Consider the following 18,709-nt stretch of genomic DNA (forward strand, 5'->3'; position numbering starts at 1 on the left):
AAGAAATACACTGACAGGGCTGTCATAAATCAACACTTGCTTATTTTGAAACATTGAAAAAAAAAAAAAAAAAAAAAAGATTGAAACAAACCATGTGTATTTTATTTCCTGTCTGCATCTGCTGCTGACTCCCAAACACCCTGGAGATGCATAAAAAAAATCCTCTGTAGAAGAAACATTTGGGTTTTAAATGGTTTGAATGCAGGGCAAAGGCCACAGCAACTGTCAGATCACCGAAAGGCTGAATCCATCATGCAACTGTGCATCATCATTTAATATATTTAGCTGTAAAAAAAACAACAACCAAAAAACAACCAAAAAAACAGAGATAAAGACAAAAAATTACGTAATGGTTATGTTTTCTTTTGATACGATATTGCTTGAGGGTCTCTGGACGAAGAAATATTCTGCTTCAATATTAACTTGAATTTGGATTTATTTTTTTATTTTGTGTGGGAAACGCCTATGTGGAGCTTCTGTGTGATTCTCAAGGGAGTTTTTCCCAGGCAAACAACATTCCACTGGAGAGGATTATGTCTAAAATTACAGTTCATATTTGAGAGGCAGTGTGTGTGTATATATGTATGTATGTATGTATGTATGTGTATATATGTATGTATGTATGTATGTATGTATGTATGTATGTATGTATGTATGTGTGTGTATATATATATATATATATATATATATATATATATATACATATGTTTATTTATATTTATGATGTAAAGGTGATCTTAAATGAAAATACATCATTTTGAAATAACAATTTCATGAAGTTGCTCCCACAAAATCTCGCAGAGTGTATTTACTTTGTTCAGATTGGATGTTGTCAGGCTTTAATTCGGATCACTGGGGGTTAGTGCTACCAATCAACACCCATCTGTTTACTGATGTGTGTGTGTGTGTGTGTGTGTGTGTGTGTGTGTGTGTGTGCGCGCGCGCGCGCGCGCGCGTGCCCTCCTGAATAAATTGGCTGTTGGTGGCAGCTTGTTTCCATTCGCGCACTCAGTCGGTAATCAGCCTCCGACACAGCAACCATGAAGAGCCTCGTTTGGAATATTCTCGTTTTATCCCTCGTCTACTTTGCTTCAGGTAAACGAGAAGACGATGGGAAAAGCAAACTTTAGCTCTCACATTCGATCATTTAAAAAATAGTTATGTGATGCTTGGATTTTTATTTTTATTTTATTTTTTAAATGAATTTATTTTAATTTTTTTTCTAAACGTATTTCTCCTCTCCAACCCAACAGGCGCGGCAGCGGAGCAGAGCTGTGCCGCTCCTCCTTCGTACCCGCACACCGAGCTCGCTGGGAAATATGCGGGCAAGCGGAGCTTCAGCGGCGGCCAGAAGGTTTACTACAAGTGCGCCCAGGACTTCACTGCGTTCAGCGGAAGTCGAACCGTGCAGTGTCGAAATGGCAGGTGGAGCAGGCTCACCATGAAGTGCAAAAGTAAGAAGCTCAGATCCCTGTTTGATATTGGTTGATTGATGATTATCGTATTGTTTTTTTTGTTTTGTTTTGTTTTTAATATCGAGTGTTTAATATATTTAAATGGACCCGTGTTTGTTCGTACCACAACCCCTTTGATTTAATTGTTTGTTCTGAACAACAAATCTGGAACGTGACGTTCCAAATTGGTTTAGAAGGATCCCAAGTAGGTTAAAGCCCAGACGCTGTCTCGTGCCCTCTTGCGGTCAGTCATAGAACCTGCTCGCCAAATTAAATTACACTTTAATTAAAATGTGCTCCTTTTTAAACGCTACATTTCCATTTGGCTTTATTACAAACAATTCATACATGACTTCCTTTTTCACGCATTACTGCTTGTTGTTCAAGTCTGTATTTTTTTTTCCTAAAGCATTTTAACCAGTCTATTACATTATAAAATCACTCTGTTGTTTTTATTTCACAAGTGGTATGCCACTAAGAATCTGTTTATTTAATTTAAAATTTCTATGCCAACGTTTGTTTGTTTTTTTTTGACGGACAAACAAATGTAAATCAGCTCAGTATACAAGACCATTGTTCTGATTCCAGGTGGCATAAATTGATACGAACTCTTCAAAGCAGAGTCTCGGTTAAAGTTTCTTGTCTTTGGGGCTTTTATTGATTGCTGCCAATCTCCTCCTGACAGAAAAATCATGTGGCAATGCTGGCGAACTTTTCTACGGCCAGTATGAATATGAAGGGGACGCGTACATTGGGGAGAAAGTCTACGCCATATGTAACAAAGGGTAAGGTGAATCCGGGAAGTGACCCTGTGTACGTCAAAGCAGTGACGTGGCTCTAAACTGTATCACGTCTCTGCTTGGCAGATACACCCTGAGAGGACCCAGCTACCGTATCTGCAAGGCCTCTGGCTGGACCAGTGACATTCCTACCTGTGAAGGTGGGTGACTATTGATTACATCACCATTAGTCACAATACAAAAAAAAACAAATCCTCACTGACTGGTAACTGTGCCCAAAGGTTGATCTCCAGTGGTTGGAGTAAGTTCAGTGGAATGCATAGGCAGGGTGCCAAGTCTTGGGTTTTTAAGTCTGAGCCTCACTCATGTTGAGGCAAAACATGCGTTTGGGAAACGCATTTAAAGGACTTGTGGTGTCGTGGTGTTGTGGTGTCTCTCCCCCCCCCCCCGATCTTTAACCAGCTATTCATTCATTTGATCTCCAGAAAGCGCCCTGTTTAGAGTCTGTTAAAACTTCCTGCTAACGTCAGCGCTTCGTCATGCTGCCCACACAAACCGGTTGTTGTAGAACAGCACGTTTGGCAATGAGTATGGACAGTCGCATTCAAAGTTTAAGAGAGTCGAATTAAGTTCACCTGTAAGGTTTAAAGTGTATTTTAGATCAGTGGTTCTCAATTGGTGGAGTCTCTTTTTTTCCTTATAAGGTCACGACCCACCAGTTGAGAAATGCCATTTTAGATATTGGACTTTCATATGAAAATCGTGGTGTCTTGATGGTCTCCACCGACGTCACCTTGTCATTGGACAACAAACATGGGACCAGAAACTCTGAATAACACTATGTTGTTGTGTTTCCTAGTTGGAGAGCCTACCTGCCCGCACCCTGCCGTGTCCAACTCTGAGAGCGGCGCTCCGGCGGCCACCGACTACCAGGTGGGACAATCCCTGAGCTTCACCTGCAGCCAGGGCTTCCGGCTGGACGGAGCCCAGCAGATCACCTGCGGAGCCGGGGGCCGCTGGCAGCCTGAGCCCCCTCGCTGTCTGCCGTTGCCTGCCGCCACCACCACCACCGTCCCGCCCACCTCAGGAAGTGAAGCCTCCAGGGTCCCGGCCACCACAGGAAGTGAAGCCTCCAGGGTCCCGGCCACTACAGGAAGTGAAGCCGCTACCGTCCAGCGGGAGGAGGTAGCGGCGCCGCCCTCGGCAACTGGAGAGTGCGGCGTCCCGCCTGCCGTTGGGGTTCCCCAGGCCAGCCTCGCCAGCAAATACGTCCCCATGACGTTATTTGCATCCGGTTACAGAGTCAATTACGTGTGCGACGTAGGCTACCAGCAGGCAGGGGGCAGCAGATATCGCAAGTGCGTTGACGGGACGTGGACGCCGCTGCAGCTACGATGTGAAAGTAAGAACTTCTTCAGTCTTTAACTCAGTTGAGATGTGTTTTACTTTATTTTTTAAACTATTTTGTACACTGACTGGCTAAACCAATTTACTCACGTAAAATAGTAAAACACTGAAGGGTATTTAAAAAAAATGTATGCTGATTGTATGACACAAACTCCTCATGTTAGGTCTGGTTGTATTTAAATATCACACAATGATGTTTGGAATTCTGACTCCCTGAAGCTGAAGTATTTCTGAGGAACTCCTCATCTTTGCTTTAAGGTCAAGGACAAATTATTGTAGGAACTGCAGTTTTAAAAACGACTTTCAAAACCACCACTAGCTGGGAAGCAGTCCGGCCTTCTCTTCTGCTGACTCATTACAAACTGAACTGATTAAAAGGCTTGAAGCTGTTGGCCTTCAAAACGATGCGATGTTGCAGCAGCTCTTGATACGTTGACCTCTGACCCTTCAGAAAAGCTGTGTGGCTCAGCGGGAGAGATTCTCAACGGTCAGTTCACCTACACTGGAGTGGAGTTTGGAGACACTGCCAGGGCCGCGTGCCACCTCGGGTCAGGAAGCACTCTTGATGCACGACTTGCAATGCACTCAAAACTTGACGCTTTTCAACACTGAGAATGTGATTCCCTCTTCTGCAGTTATCGCCTCGTAGGACGGGCAACCAGGAACTGCATGAGCAGAGGCTGGGATGGCCGTGTTCCCGTCTGCCAAGGTATGTTGGACTGAGATGTGGCATCAATTCCCCTCTGTGGTGGTTGTGTTGTGTAAAACCAACCTCTCCCTCCTCTGAAACGTCTCCAGTGGTGGATTGTGACGAGCCTCCGGTCGTGAAGGACGCAGACATGGAGGGCCGTGACGATGCCTCTTACACTTACCGCAACACTGTCCACTACCGCTGCCGAGTGGGGACCCTGGTCGGGCCGCAGGAGGTTTGGTGCACCGAGAACGGAACGTGGAGCGCCGCACCCACGTGCCAACGTCAGTGATGCTAGATTTTTCATTTTTATTTAAATGTTTGTTTGAAAAACACTTTTACAAAGTTTACTGACTTTAACTCCTCAAGTCAATGTACAGTGGTACAGTGTGAAAAAAAAAGTTTCCCCTTGAGGAAGCTAATCTAAAATGTTACCACTTGATGTCACTGTTTCTTCATGGTGGTGCAAGATGGCAGCTAACTTGATCTATGTATATTCTTATATACACCTATCAGTTGAAAGTTTGGACACGCCTTCAAGCAACTTTTTTTTTTAAAATGTAATTATGCAGCAAGACGAAACGTATTAATTAACTGTAAATATGCTTTTTATGAAAGGTGGATATTTTGAAAAATTTAAATATAAAACGTGTTTCCTGCATAATTCCATGTGTTCATACGTAGTTTTGATGCCTTCAGTGAGAAACTGCAATGTCAATAGTCATGAGACTGAAAGAAGACATTAAATTCATAGGGTGTGTCCAAACCTTTGACTGGTACCACTACCATACTTTTACTACTATGTACAGTTTGTCAAGCTTTTACCGAAATATCACAAATCGAGCCAAATCTTACACACTGGACCTTGTTGACTGGCTAAAATGTCTTTCTCTCTTTTGCAGAAATATCGTGTCCTTCTCCTGACTCCCCCGGTGCATTCTGGGCCGGAGTTCCCAAGGCGTTCTACAACTACAGGGAGACCATCACCATCAAGTGCCAACCCGGTTACAGGGTGACGGGCGCCAACATCGTAGCTTGTGGCGTAGACGGTCGGTGGCACCCTCAGCCACCCAGATGCGCTCGTGTTGGTAGGTGATCGATCCCGCTGTTGGATAGTACTTAAGATGCAGGTCATACCGCTTAAATTAAATTGACTTATTTTCTGCCTTTATTCCAGCTCGTCGAGCCCCTGGCAGAGGCTAATGCAAGAGCTGAGAGCAGTCTACAGACATTTCAGGGTTTTAGCGATTTCCCCAGAAAGATACTGAAAGATGATAGTAACAGTCCCTTAAGCATCTCCCTCTCTCTCTCTCTCTCCCCAAAACACTATGATGAAGCTAGCTACGATACTGCACTAAGAACAATTTATATTTTCTTACTTGATCATGAAATGTGTGTAAAGAGATGCTGCAGACATTAAAATATGTTTGAAATGAAGCTGAAGTACAGTATGTTTATTTCAATAAGTGTGTTGGGCATCAACAAGCACAAACATTTCGTTGCTCTTACAGTTGGTAACGTTACGTGAATCTTTTCTCTCTAGACTAAACAGTGAGTGAGCGTTTCATGAACAGACGAGCTACAAGAAAATAACACCAATTCCATTCATTTTTTTTAAAAAGACAATACAAAATCCAGACACTTTCTCTCTCTCTTTTTTCTTTTTTTTTTTAACATGAGCAATAACAATTCAAGTGCAAATATTATCAACTCTATGATACATCATAGCAAACTCTCGTTAAAGGCAACAACAACAATGGGAGTGGGGGGTTGGGGGGGGGGGGGGGAGAAAAAAAAAGCCAGGTTGCAGGACACATGCCTGTTCAGAGGGACTCGTGATTGAACGCAGTGAAACGAGGACACGTACGGTAAAACCGGGTTGAGACGAACGAGGGCTTTACACTCAGTTCTTTATGGCTTGGTCTAGCGCTGCCCTCAAGCTCCGCAATGGGGTCGAAATCCTGTCCCAAAATATGGGTACTTAAAAAAAACACACAAACAATTTGGTGCGTGTTTTCAAATTTACAATCACTTTTTATTTACACGAGTAGAAGCTAAATGTCCTCTACACAAGTTATGAGAGCAGGCATTGACTCGCGTCCTTTAAAGGGCCGACGATGGCAGACAGCGGCTTTAGGATTCTAAAGTGGACCAGGGTGGTGACAGGGTCCCACCACTGGGTGATGCGCGCGGTCGCTTTCCTGCAAAGAGTCTCACTGCAAGTTGTGGAAGCCAACGTAATCACAGCCAATAACGTACATTTTTAAAATGTGACAGGCCAATAATGTAATGACTGACCAATAACTAAAGTCCTGAACCGATAACATAACTTTTGGCCAATAATGTAATAATATACTAATCACTTGATTTAAGTTTTATTTATTGGATATAACTAATAAAATTGTCTCTCTCTGTATGATACGTAACTTGTGTTTTTTTTTCGAAGGATTTCTTGATTAGATTTTTTTGATTGCCAAAAGTTATCGGTTCAGGACTTTTATTAAGTTATTGGTCAGTTATTATGTTATTGGCCTATTACATTTTAAATAGGGCACATTTATTATGTCATTGGTCGCTATGTTATTGGTTCCAACAAGCATAATGGGTTCAATACAGGTGAGTTTGTTATCCTAAAAGTGCAGTGGATCTCAGCATTTCTGTCTGTCTTTGTCTTTGCGAAGGTCAATGCTAAGCTAACAGCCCGTCGTCTCTTCGCAAGAAAGCAAGCACGCACATTTCCGGCAAACGGTCAGTTATTCATTTGTGGAATCTAAGATGAATAAAAGCGTCATTTAACTTTATACATTTTTCTTTTCTTTTTTAATTTTTTTTTTTTTTTTTTACCCTGTTTCGGTTTCAAACATTGCAAAGAACATTTCATTACAGGCCAAATATGAATTTTTGAAAAAAGAAATTTTGCTAACAGCAAAAGGATAAATATTTCATACAATGAGTTTATACAAGACCGCAGCCCAAAAGATTTCACAAGCTTTGTTGGGAGCCACAATGGGGTGCATCCAAAATTGACTTACTTTTTTCCTCTTAAAGTCATTGCACTTGGCATTGCAAAGGTAGGATGGCATGTTTTAAATTTAGTGCACAAAGTAAAGTGACCGACTCTTAATTCTTTTTTATTTTTGGGATGATCTTTGGAAGAGCTGTCTTCACTGGGACAAAACATGTCTACAGATGTTTGAGGGTGCGGGGGGGTCACTGGGGGTCACTGGGTGTCTTTGGACTTGAGATGGGTGGAAAATCCAGAATCAGAAATGATCCTCCTCCTCCTCCTCCTCCTCCTCTGATGTTGGAGGAAGCAGTTCTGCCTGAATCGGGTTCAGATTTCTAACCCTGTCTGTTTTTTGTTTTTTTGTTTCAATTATTTACAAGATTAAGATAAAGACACACACGCCTGGCGGCCCAGTTGGGAAATAAAACTGATTTTACTTCTCTTGAAATGTTAATTCTAATATGAACGTCACCACCTACTTCTCAGGGTTCCACAACACAAACGATTTTCGGTGGCGGGACGACAGGAGAGGAGAGGCTGACACTGACGAGTTCTTCAAAGAGAAGCCAGACTACCAGCGTGCTCGGCTTTTAGTTTAACCGTCCCATTTCAATTATTTTCCTGTAATTTCAGGTAGTTCTCACACTGCTGTTTATAGTGTCAGATCAGTACAATATTGGTTCCAGGACGCACTAAAAACGTGATGCGACGTCACGACTAACAACAACCAACAGATGAAGACCAAAAACACTCGACTGGTGACTTGAGTGAGTGACGACAACTGCTGCGGTTTCCATTCAGCCAAATTCCAATCTACAGGACACCAATGCGACTGCCCTCCTAGGAGCTTCACAATGCCTTTTTGAGTTGATTCCATCCATGCGCGCTATTCAGTAAAAATAAGACGTACACGCTGTAGCCAAAGGGAAGGGCCGACTGCGGCTCGCTCTCGGTGTTCCAAAAAAGGGGCTGAGGAAAAAAGATAAATAGATACGAGCGTGTAGAATATATGAGAAAGACAATATGAGACTGAACAACTAAAGTGACCTTTAAGAAAAGAAGCAGCAAACGTAATGTCCCTCAAAGACATTTCTCTTTCTCTTTGAGACATCACATTATCTCATCTCCCCGGCTCCCACCAGTTATTTTGTCATCTACCTCACACACGTCCGCTTTGTCCCCGACGACGATAAGAAACCGTTTCATTTCACCTCCAGTTCGCCTCTCGGCCGGCTTGACAAGGAGCAACGAAAAAGTGATCAAAGAGAGTGTGAAAACCGACGGACAGAGCGGAGACAGACGGAACAAAAGCGCAGATGAACTGTTTTAACAGTTCCCCTAAACTGCTCTAAGAGCTCAAATAAGGCTTCGGAAGGCGCGGGGACGCTGAAATGGACCTGGGGTTGCGCAACACTGACGGCCGCGCTTCAACGTAGGAGCCGAGCTCGGAGCGGCTCGTCACAGCCGACACCACGACAAGCTCTATCAGGCTCAAACCGCACTCACGCACGCACGCATGCACACACAAACACAGCAACACTCCTACGGTCTGAAAGGGGTGAATCTGATTTGAGGCTTCATTTGCAAAACAAAGAAGCCGGGAAAAACAAAAAACAAAAAAAAACACTGGCATTCTCGACATCCCCACCCAGAAATCAACACTCGCCGTAGCAGACCCGAACAGGAAAGGAAAAAACGGGAAAGAAAAAAAAAAAAAAAAACAGGTCCTAAAAACACAAACGATTTTCAGTATTGATCAGGTCTGCATAGTGTTTATTGTCAAAGCTAATGGAGAGTAAAGAGGAGGTAAACATACTAGCGCGCCGAAGTCCTGTAAGGGGGGGGGGGGGGCGGCGGGGGAGGTGTGGTTTGCATGGCAGAGGGAGGGGCTGGGGTAAGAGGGGAATGGGTGTCGGGGGAGCCGGGGGGGTCCACGATCCGCTGATTCAGAAGCCTGTCGGGTCTTCTTACTTGTATGGCTGCAGGAAAGCCGAGACTTTGCTCCTTATGAGGCGAATGAAGGAGCGGGGGAGCATCTCGTTGGACTCCCGAGTGGTGTACTTAAAGTAGTTGTTTGGGTGAGCCAGCACGTCGAAAAGAGTCTTAATCAGTTTTTTGTCCTGTCAAGGCAAGAAGGGAAGAGGGTGGTGGGTGGGGTGAAGACAGAGACAGAGAGAAAACAAAGCTGTGAGCCTTGCAAATACGCAAATACATTCTGCAGTCCTGGATAATAGCTGCCTTGGCGCTAGTTAAGCAATAGCTGGAAAATAAATGAGTGCGCAACCGACCGAAAGAACCCACAACATTCATCAGTGTATCTGATTCATGCGGTTTAATGTCTGTCACTGACGCACTTGAGAAGCCAAACATTCCTCTCACGTCGAGCCACGACTGCAATAATAATCATAATGAATTCATTGACTAATTGTTCAAATGCCTTCAAATGTGTTTATTTATTTTTTTTTAAAGTGTATTGACTGAAGAGGTAACAAGAATAACTGTTTATTTATCCCAATGTATTCAACTCTTTTGTCTTTAAAATTATAATGACTTTTCCCACTTTTTATACAATTTACATTTACTCTTGTACAGTAGCTGGCGGTGACACCAGCGGGTCCACAATGGTGACTGACCTTGAGGATTTCTTGGTGGTTTTCCGACGCATACAGTCTCCCGTCTCGCACTATGTCCTCCACCAGCTGCTCATAATCCTCTGTGTTATGAGGGAAACACAAACAGTTACACAGGGAACACTGCACTTTGTCTTTGACGCCTCAACGAAATCCCATTTGAAAAACGCTTCTTCACATCACATCTCCAGCTGAACAAGTGCATAGTTTCCCTTTGGTCTCTGTGTTTATATCAGGGGTGACCAACGTGGTGCCCCCAAGGAACTCATGAGTAGCCCGCAGACCAATTCGAAAAATTGCACAGCTCGTTGAGCTGCGTCTAAAATTCAATTTTATCCAACCTTGTTAAGTCAGTTTTTGATAATTATTGAGAACTCATGAGCTCGATAATTGTCTGCACATAGATAAGTACATTAATAATAATATATAACTCAGAGAGTTTATTTCTGGAGAATCTAGAGAACTGGAAGCCCTTCATACGTCTCAGGATTGAAATAAGGCTGAAGCTAGGGTTAGGGTTCCTCAAGTACTAGAAGCCCCAAATTTGGTGTGGGTGCTTCTTGGGGGCTCCTGATGAAAAAGCAAGTGGCCCCATGTCTCTAGGACAAAGTTGAAATTTCACCCCATAGACTTGCATTGAAATAAGGCTGAAGCTAGGGTTAGGGTTAGGGTTAGGGTTCCTCAAGTACTAGAAGCCCCAAATTTGGTGTGGGCGCTTCTTGGGGGCTCCTGATGAAAAAGCAAGTGGCCCCATGTCTCTAGGACAAAGTTGAAATTTCACCCCATAGACTTGCATTGAAATAAGGCTGAAGCTAGGGTTAGGGTTAGGGTTAGGGTTCCTCAAGTACTAGAAGCCCCAAATTTGGTGTGGGCGCTTCTTGGGGGCTCCTGATGAAAGAGCAAGTGGCCCCATGTCTCTAGGACAAAGTTGAAATTTCACCCCATAGACTTGCATTGAAATAAGGTTGAAGCTAGGGTTAGGGTTAAGATTAGGGTTAGGGTTCCTCAAGTACTAGAAGCCCCAAATTTGCTGTGGGCGCTTCTTGGGGGCTCCTGATGAAAGAGCAAGTGGCCCCATGTCTCTAGGACAAAGTTGAAATTTCACCCCATAGACTTGCATTGAAATAAGGTTGAAGCTAGGGTTAGGGTTAGGGTTAGGGTTAAGATTAGGGTTAGGGTTCCTCAAGTACTAGAAGCCCCAAATTTGCTGTGGGCGCTTCTTGGGGGCTCCTGATGAAAGAGCAAGTGGCCCCATGTCTCTAGGACAAAGTTGAAATTTCACCCCATAGACTTGCATTGAAATAAGGCTGAAGCTAGGGTTAGGGTTAGGGTTAGGGTTAAGATTAGGGTTAGGGTTCCTCAAGTACTAGAAGCCCCAAATTTGCTGTGGGCGCTTCTTGGGGGCTCCTGATGAAAGAGCAAGTGGCCCCATGTCTCTAGGACAAAGTTGAAATTTCACCCCATAGACTTGCATTGAAATAAGGCTGAAGCTAGGGTTAGGGTTAGGGTTAGGGTTAAGATTAGGGTTAGGGTTCCTCAAGTACTAGAAGCCCCAAATTTGCTGTGGGCGCTTCTTGGGGGCTCCTGATGAAAGAGCAAGTGGCCCCATGTCTCTAGGACAAAGTTGAAATTTCACCCCATAGACTTGCATTGAAATAAGGCTGAAGCTAGGGTTAGGGTTAGGGTTAGGGTTAAGATTAGGGTTAGGGTTCCTCAAGTACTAGAAGCCCCAAATTTGCTGTGGGCGCTTCTTGGGGGCTCCTGATGAAAGAGCAAGTGGCCCCATGTCTCTAGGACAAAGTTGAAATTTCACCCCATAGACTTGCATTGAAATAAGGCTGAAGCTAGGGTTAGGGTTAGGGTTAGGGTTAAGATTAGGGTTAGGGTTCCTCAAGTACTAGAAGCCCCAAATTTGCTGTGGGCGCTTCTTGGGGGCTCCTGATGAAAGAGCAAGTGGCCCCATGTCTCTAGGACAAAGTTGAAATTTCACCCCATAGACTTGCATTGAAATAAGGCTGAAGCTAGGGTTAGGGTTAGGGTTAGGGTTAAGATTAGGGTTAGGGTTCCTCAAGTACTAGAAGCCCCAAATTTGCTGTGGGCGCTTCTTGGGGGCTCCTGATGAAAGAGCAAGTGGCCCCATGTCTCTAGGACAAAGTTGAAATTTCACCCCATAGACTTGCATTGAAATAAGGCTGAAGCTAGGGTTAGGGTTAGGGTTAGGGTTAAGATTAGGGTTAGGGTTCCTCAAGTACTAGAAGCCCCAAATTTGCTGTGGGCGCTTCTTGGGGGCTCCTGATGAAAGAGCAAGTGGCCCCATGTCTCTAGGACAAAGTTGAAATTTCACCCCATAGACTTGCATTGAAATAAGGCTGAAGCTAGGGTTAGGGTTAGGGTTAGGGTTAAGATTAGGGTTAGGGTTCCTCAAGTACTAGAAGCCCCAAATTTGCTGTGGGCGCTTCTTGGGGGCTCCTGATGAAAGAGCAAGTGGCCCCATGTCTCTAGGACAAAGTTGAAATTTCACCCCATAGACTTGCATTGAAATAAGGTTGAAGCTAGGGTTAGGGTTAGGGTTAGGGTTAAGATTAGGGTTAGGGTTCCTCAAGTACTAGAAGCCCCAAATTTGCTGTGGGCGCTTCTTGGGGGCTCCTGATGAAAGAGCAAGTGGCCCCATGTCTCTAGGACAAAGTTGAAATTTCACCCCATAGACTTGCATTGAAATAAGGCTGAAGCTAGGGTTAGGGTTAGGGTTAGGGTTAAGATTAGGGTTAGGGTTCCTCAAGTACTAGAAGCCCCAAATTTGCTGTGGGCGCTTCTTGGGGGCTCCTGATGAAAGAGCAAGTGGCCCCATGTCTCTAGGACAAAGTTGAAATTTCACCCCATAGACTTGCATTGAAATAAGGCTGAAGCTAGGGTTAGGGTTAGGGTTAGGGTTAAGATTAGGGTTAGGGTTCCTCAAGTACTAGAAGCCCCAAATTTGCTGTGGGCGCTTCTTGGGGGCTCCTGATGAAAGAGCAAGTGGCCCCATGTCTCTAGGACAAAGTTGAAATTTCACCCCATAGACTTGCATTGAAATAAGGCTGAAGCTAGGGTTAGGGTTAGGGTTAGGGTTAAGTAAGATTAGGGTTAGGGTTCCTCAAGTACTAGAAGCCCCAAATTTGCTGTGGGCGCTTCTTGGGGGCTCCTGATGAAAGAGCAAGTGGCCCCATGTCTCTAGGACAAAGTTGAAATTTCACCCCATAGACTTGCATTGAAATAAGGCTGAAGCTAGGGTTAGGGTTAGGGTTAGGGTTAAGATTAGGGTTAGGGTTCCTCAAGTACTAGAAGCCCCAAATTTGCTGTGGGCGCTTCTTGGGGGCTCCTGATGAAAGAGCAAGTGGCCCCATGTCTCTAGGACAAAGTTGAAATTTCACCCCATAGACTTGCATTGAAATAAGGCTGAAGCTAGGGTTAGGGTTAGGGTTAGGGTTAAGATTAGGGTTAGGGTTCCTCAAGTACTAGAAGCCCCAAATTTGCTGTGGGCGCTTCTTGGGGGCTCCTGATGAAAGAGCAAGTGGCCCCATGTCTCTAGGACAAAGTTGAAATTTCACCCCATAGACTTGCATTGAAATAAGGCTGAAGCTAGGGTTAGGGTTAGGGTTAGGGTTAAGATTAGGGTTAGGGTTCCTCAAGTACTAGAAGCCCCAAATTTGCTGTGGGCGCTTCTTGGGGGCTCCTGATGAAAGAGCAAGTGGCCCCATGTCTCTAGGACAAAGTTGAAATTTCACCCCATAGACTTGCATTGAAATAAGGCTGAAGCTAGGGTTAGGGTTAGGGTTAGGGTTAAGATTAGGGTTAGGGTTCCTCAAGTACTAGAAGCCCCAAATTTGCTGTGGGCGCTTCTTGGGGGCTCCTGATGAAAGAGCAAGTGGCCCCATGTCTCTAGGACAAAGTTGAAATTTCACCCCATAGACTTGCATTGAAATAAGGCTGAAGCTAGGGTTAGGGTTAGGGTTAGGGTTAAGATTAGGGTTAGGGTTCCTCAAGTACTAGAAGCCCCAAATTTGCTGTGGGCGCTTCTTGGGGGCTCCTGATGAAAGAGCAAGTGGCCCCATGTCTCTAGGACAAAGTTGAAATTTCACCCCATAGACTTGCATTGAAATAAGGCTGAAGCTAGGGTTAGGGTTAGGGTTAGGGTTAAGATTAGGGTTAGGGTTCCTCAAGTACTAGAAGCCCCAAATTTGCTGTGGGCGCTTCTTGGGGGCTCCTGATGAAAGAGCAAGTGGCCCCATGTCTCTAGGACAAAGTTGAAATTTCACCCCATAGACTTGCATTGAAATAAGGCTGAAGCTAGGGTTAGGGTTAGGGTTAGGGTTAAGATTAGGGTTAGGGTTCCTCAAGTACTAGAAGCCCCAAATTTGCTGTGGGCGCTTCTTGGGGGCTCCTGATGAAAGAGCAAGTGGCCCCATGTCTCTAGGACAAAGTTGAAATTTCACCCCATAGACTTGCATTGAAATAAGGCTGAAGCTAGGGTTAGGGTTAGGGTTAGGGTTAAGATTAGGGTTAGGGTTCCTCAAGTACTAGAAGCCCCAAATTTGCTGTGGGCGCTTCTTGGGGGCTCCTGATGAAAGAGCAAGTGGCCCCATGTCTCTAGGACAAAGTTGAAATTTCACCCCATAGACTTGCATTGAAATAAGGCTGAAGCTAGGGTTAGGGTTAGGGTTAGGGTTAAGATTAGGGTTAGGGTTCCTCAAGTACTAGAAGCCCCAAATTTGCTGTGGGCGCTTCTTGGGGGCTCCTGATGAAAGAGCAAGTGGCCCCATGTCTCTAGGACAAAGTTGAAATTTCACCCCATAGACTTGCATTGAAATAAGGCTGAAGCTAGGGTTAGGGTTAGGGTTAGGGTTAAGATTAGGGTTAGGGTTCCTCAAGTACTAGAAGCCCCAAATTTGCTGTGGGCGCTTCTTGGGGGCTCCTGATGAAAGAGCAAGTGGCCCCATGTCTCTAGGACAAAGTTGAAATTTCACCCCATAGACTTGCATTGAAATAAGGCTGAAGCTAGGGTTAGGGTTAGGGTTAGGGTTAAGATTAGGGTTAGGGTTCCTCAAGTACTAGAAGCCCCAAATTTGCTGTGGGCGCTTCTTGGGGGCTCCTGATGAAAGAGCAAGTGGCCCCATGTCTCTAGGACAAAGTTGAAATTTCACCCCATAGACTTGCATTGAAATAAGGCTGAAGCTAGGGTTAGGGTTAGGGTTAGGGTTAAGATTAGGGTTAGGGTTCCTCAAGTACTAGAAGCCCCAAATTTGCTGTGGGCGCTTCTTGGGGGCTCCTGATGAAAGAGCAAGTGGCCCCATGTCTCTAGGACAAAGTTGAAATTTCACCCCATAGACTTGCATTGAAATAAGGCTGAAGCTAGGGTTAGGGTTAGGGTTAGGGTTAAGATTAGGGTTAGGGTTCCTCAAGTACTAGAAGCCCCAAATTTGCTGTGGGCGCTTCTTGGGGGCTCCTGATGAAAGAGCAAGTGGCCCCATGTCTCTAGGACAAAGTTGAAATTTCACCCCATAGACTTGCATTGAAATAAGGCTGAAGCTAGGGTTAGGGTTAGGGTTAGGGTTAAGATTAGGGTTAGGGTTCCTCAAGTACTAGAAGCCCCAAATTTGCTGTGGGCGCTTCTTGGGGGCTCCTGATGAAAGAGCAAGTGGCCCCATGTCTCTAGGACAAAGTTGAAATTTCACCCCATAGACTTGCATTGAAATAAGGCTGAAGCTAGGGTTAGGGTTAGGGTTAGGGTTAAGATTAGGGTTAGGGTTCCTCAAGTACTAGAAGCCCCAAATTTGCTGTGGGCGCTTCTTGGGGGCTCCTGATGAAAGAGCAAGTGGCCCCATGTCTCTAGGACAAAGTTGAAATTTCACCCCATAGACTTGCATTGAAATAAGGCTGAAGCTAGGGTTAGGGTTAGGGTTAGGGTTAAGATTAGGGTTAGGGTTCCTCAAGTACTAGAAGCCCCAAATTTGCTGTGGGCGCTTCTTGGGGGCTCCTGATGAAAGAGCAAGTGGCCCCATGTCTCTAGGACAAAGTTGAAATTTCACCCCATAGACTTGCATTGAAATAAGGCTGAAGCTAGGGTTAGGGTTAGGGTTAGGGTTAAGATTAGGGTTAGGGTTCCTCAAGTACTAGAAGCCCCAAATTTGCTGTGGGCGCTTCTTGGGGGCTCCTGATGAAAGAGCAAGTGGCCCCATGTCTCTAGGACAAAGTTGAAATTTCACCCCATAGACTTGCATTGAAATAAGGCTGAAGCTAGGGTTAGGGTTAGGGTTAGGGTTAAGATTAGGGTTAGGGTTCCTCAAGTACTAGAAGCCCCAAATTTGCTGTGGGCGCTTCTTGGGGGCTCCTGATGAAAGAGCAAGTGGCCCCATGTCTCTAGGACAAAGTTGAAATTTCACCCCATAGACTTGCATTGAAATAAGGCTGAAGCTAGGGTTAGGGTTAGGGTTAGGGTTAAGATTAGGGTTAGGGTTCCTCAAGTACTAGAAGCCCCAAATTTGCTGTGGGCGCTTCTTGGGGGCTCCTGATGAAAGAGCAAGTGGCCCCATGTCTCTAGGACAAAGTTGAAATTTCACCCCATAGACTTGCATTGAAATAAGGCTGAAGCTAGGGTTAGGGTTAGGGTTAGGGTTAAGATTAGGGTTAGGGTTCCTCAAGTACTAGAAGCCCCAAATTTGCTGTGGGCGCTTCTTGGGGGCTCCTGATGAAAGAGCAAGTGGCCCCATGTCTCTAGGACAAAGTTGAAATTTCACCCCATAGACTTGCATTGAAATAAGGCTGAAGCTAGGGTTAGGGTTAGGGTTAGGGTTAAGATTAGGGTTAGGGTTCCTCAAGTACTAGAAGCCCCAAATTTGCTGTGGGCGCTTCTTGGGGGCTCCTGATGAAAGAGCAAGTGGCCCCATGTCTCTAGGACAAAGTTGAAATTTCACCCCATAGACTTGCATTGAAATAAGGCTGAAGCTAGGGTTAGGGTTAGGGTTAGGGTTAAGATTAGGGTTAGGGTTCCTCAAGTACTAGAAGCCCCAAATTTGCTGTGGGCGCTTCTTGGGGGCTCCTGATGAAAGAGCAAGTGGCCCCATGTCTCTAGGACAAAGTTGAAATTTCACCCCATAGACTTGCATTGAAATAAGGCTGAAGCTAGGGTTAGGGTTAGGGTTAGGGTTAAGATTAGGGTTAGGGTTCCTCAAGTACTAGAAGCCCCAAATTTGCTGTGGGCGCTTCTTGGGGGCTCCTGATGAAAGAGCAAGTGGCCCCATGTCTCTAGGACAAAGTTGAAATTTCACCCCATAGACTTGCATTGAAATAAGGCTGAAGCTAGGGTTAGGGTTAGGGTTAGGGTTAAGATTAGGGTTAGGGTTCCTCAAGTACTAGAAGCCCCAAATTTGCTGTGGGCGCTTCTTGGGGGCTCCTGATGAAAGAGCAAGTGGCCCCATGTCTCTAGGACAAAGTTGAAATTTCACCCCATAGACTTGCATTGAAATAAGGCTGAAGCTAGGGTTAGGGTTAGGGTTAGGGTTAAGATTAGGGTTAGGGTTCCTCAAGTACTAGAAGCCCCAAATTTGCTGTGGGCGCTTCTTGGGGGCTCCTGATGAAAGAGCAAGTGGCCCCATGTCTCTAGGACAAAGTTGAAATTTCACCCCATAGACTTGCATTGAAATAAGGCTGAAGCTAGGGTTAGGGTTAGGGTTAGGGTTAAGATTAGGGTTAGGGTTCCTCAAGTACTAGAAGCCCCAAATTTGCTGTGGGCGCTTCTTGGGGGCTCCTGATGAAAGAGCAAGTGGCCCCATGTCTCTAGGACAAAGTTGAAATTTCACCCCACTGACTTGCATTGAAATAAGGCTGAAGCTAGGGTTAGGGTTAGGGTTAGGGTTCCTCAAGTACTAGAAGCCCCAAATTTGGTGTGGGCGCTTCTTGGGGGCTCCTGATGAAAAAGCAAGTGGCCCCATGTCTCTAGGACAAAGTTGAAATTTCACCCCATAGACTTGCATTGAAATAAGGCTGAAGCTAGGGTTAGGGTTAGGGTTAGGGTTAAGATTAGGGTTAGGGTTCCTCAAGTACTAGAAGCCCCAAATTTGCTGTGGGCGCTTCTTGGGGGCTCCTGATGAAAGAGAAAGTGGCCCCATGTCTCTAGGACAAAGTTGAAATTTCACCCCATAGACTTGCATTGAAATAAGGCTGAAGCTAGGGTTAGGGTTAGGGTTAGGGTTCCTCAAGTACTAGAAGCCCCAAATTTGGTGTGGGCGCTTCTTGGGGGCTCCTGATGAAAAAGCAAGTGGCCCCATGTCTCCATGCCCCCATGGTAGAGCAAGAGCCTTGCTCTATGTGAATTCTTTTATGTAGATATTTAGTTGAGAACTGTTCTATGGGTAAGAAAACCAAATGACTTGTAATGTACTGCAAGTATATTCTTTTATTAATTATACCAATATAAAAATCATAAATCAAGCCAAATTTTACATACTGGACTTTCAAATAGAGGAAAAAAAACATTAAATAAACAGCTGCTGACTTTGCAGTTCAGCTGCGATGGCCTTCATGTGGTGGGTGGTGTGATAAGTGGCCTTTCTCACCATCGTATGTGACGTAGGGGATCTGGAAGCCGCGGGCGCTGTTGGCCTCGTTGGACTTGAAGTTGATCCAGAGGCGTCGGGAACGAGCCGTGAAGGCGATGGGCCGCTCGTACGTCTGGCACGTCTCGTAGGTGGTGATGGAGGTGGCCGACCCTGACGGGAGGAAGGACACGGCATTGGTTGGTGGTT

General features: G+C 45.1%; 2 protein-coding genes across 4 annotated transcripts in view; one reads left to right on the forward strand and one right to left on the reverse strand.

Moving 5' to 3' along the window:
• Positions 1-966: 966 nt before the first annotated feature.
• On the forward strand, positions 967-5,729 carry LOC142898907 (complement receptor type 1-like). Of its 2 annotated transcripts, XM_076042199.1 has the most exons (11): positions 967-1,095; positions 1,254-1,454; positions 2,140-2,239; positions 2,321-2,394; positions 3,054-3,276; positions 3,310-3,596; positions 4,053-4,149; positions 4,237-4,310; positions 4,400-4,576; positions 5,195-5,380; positions 5,470-5,729. In XM_076042199.1, the coding sequence occupies exons 1-11, from the start codon at positions 1,041-1,043 to the stop codon at positions 5,493-5,495; spliced, it is 1,500 nt and encodes a 499-aa protein (XP_075898314.1). In that variant the 5' UTR covers positions 967-1,040; the 3' UTR covers positions 5,496-5,729. The 2 variants fall into 2 exon arrangements, with proteins under 2 accessions (XP_075898314.1, XP_075898313.1); XM_076042198.1 differs by having other exon boundaries at positions 3,054-3,596.
• The window catches only part of scube3 (signal peptide, CUB domain, EGF-like 3), an 82,989-nt gene continuing 69,994 nt past the window's right edge, over positions 5,715-18,709 (reverse strand). For both annotated transcript variants that reach the window (XM_076042197.1, XM_076042196.1), the window contains 3 exons: positions 18,521-18,673; positions 9,933-10,012; positions 5,715-9,419 (listed from right to left, as the gene is read on the reverse strand). In XM_076042197.1, coding sequence (XP_075898312.1) covers positions 9,267-9,419; positions 9,933-10,012; positions 18,521-18,673 — 386 coding nt within the window. In that variant the 3' untranslated portion in view covers positions 5,715-9,266. The remainder of the gene's footprint in view (positions 9,420-9,932; positions 10,013-18,520; positions 18,674-18,709) is intronic.

The sequence above is a fragment of the Nelusetta ayraudi genome, unplaced genomic scaffold (genome assembly GCF_046127955.1).
Source record: "Nelusetta ayraudi isolate G7.1 ecotype Tasmania unplaced genomic scaffold, CSIRO-AGI_Nayr_v1 ptg000070l, whole genome shotgun sequence".
NCBI lineage: Eukaryota > Metazoa > Chordata > Actinopteri > Tetraodontiformes > Monacanthidae > Nelusetta > Nelusetta ayraudi.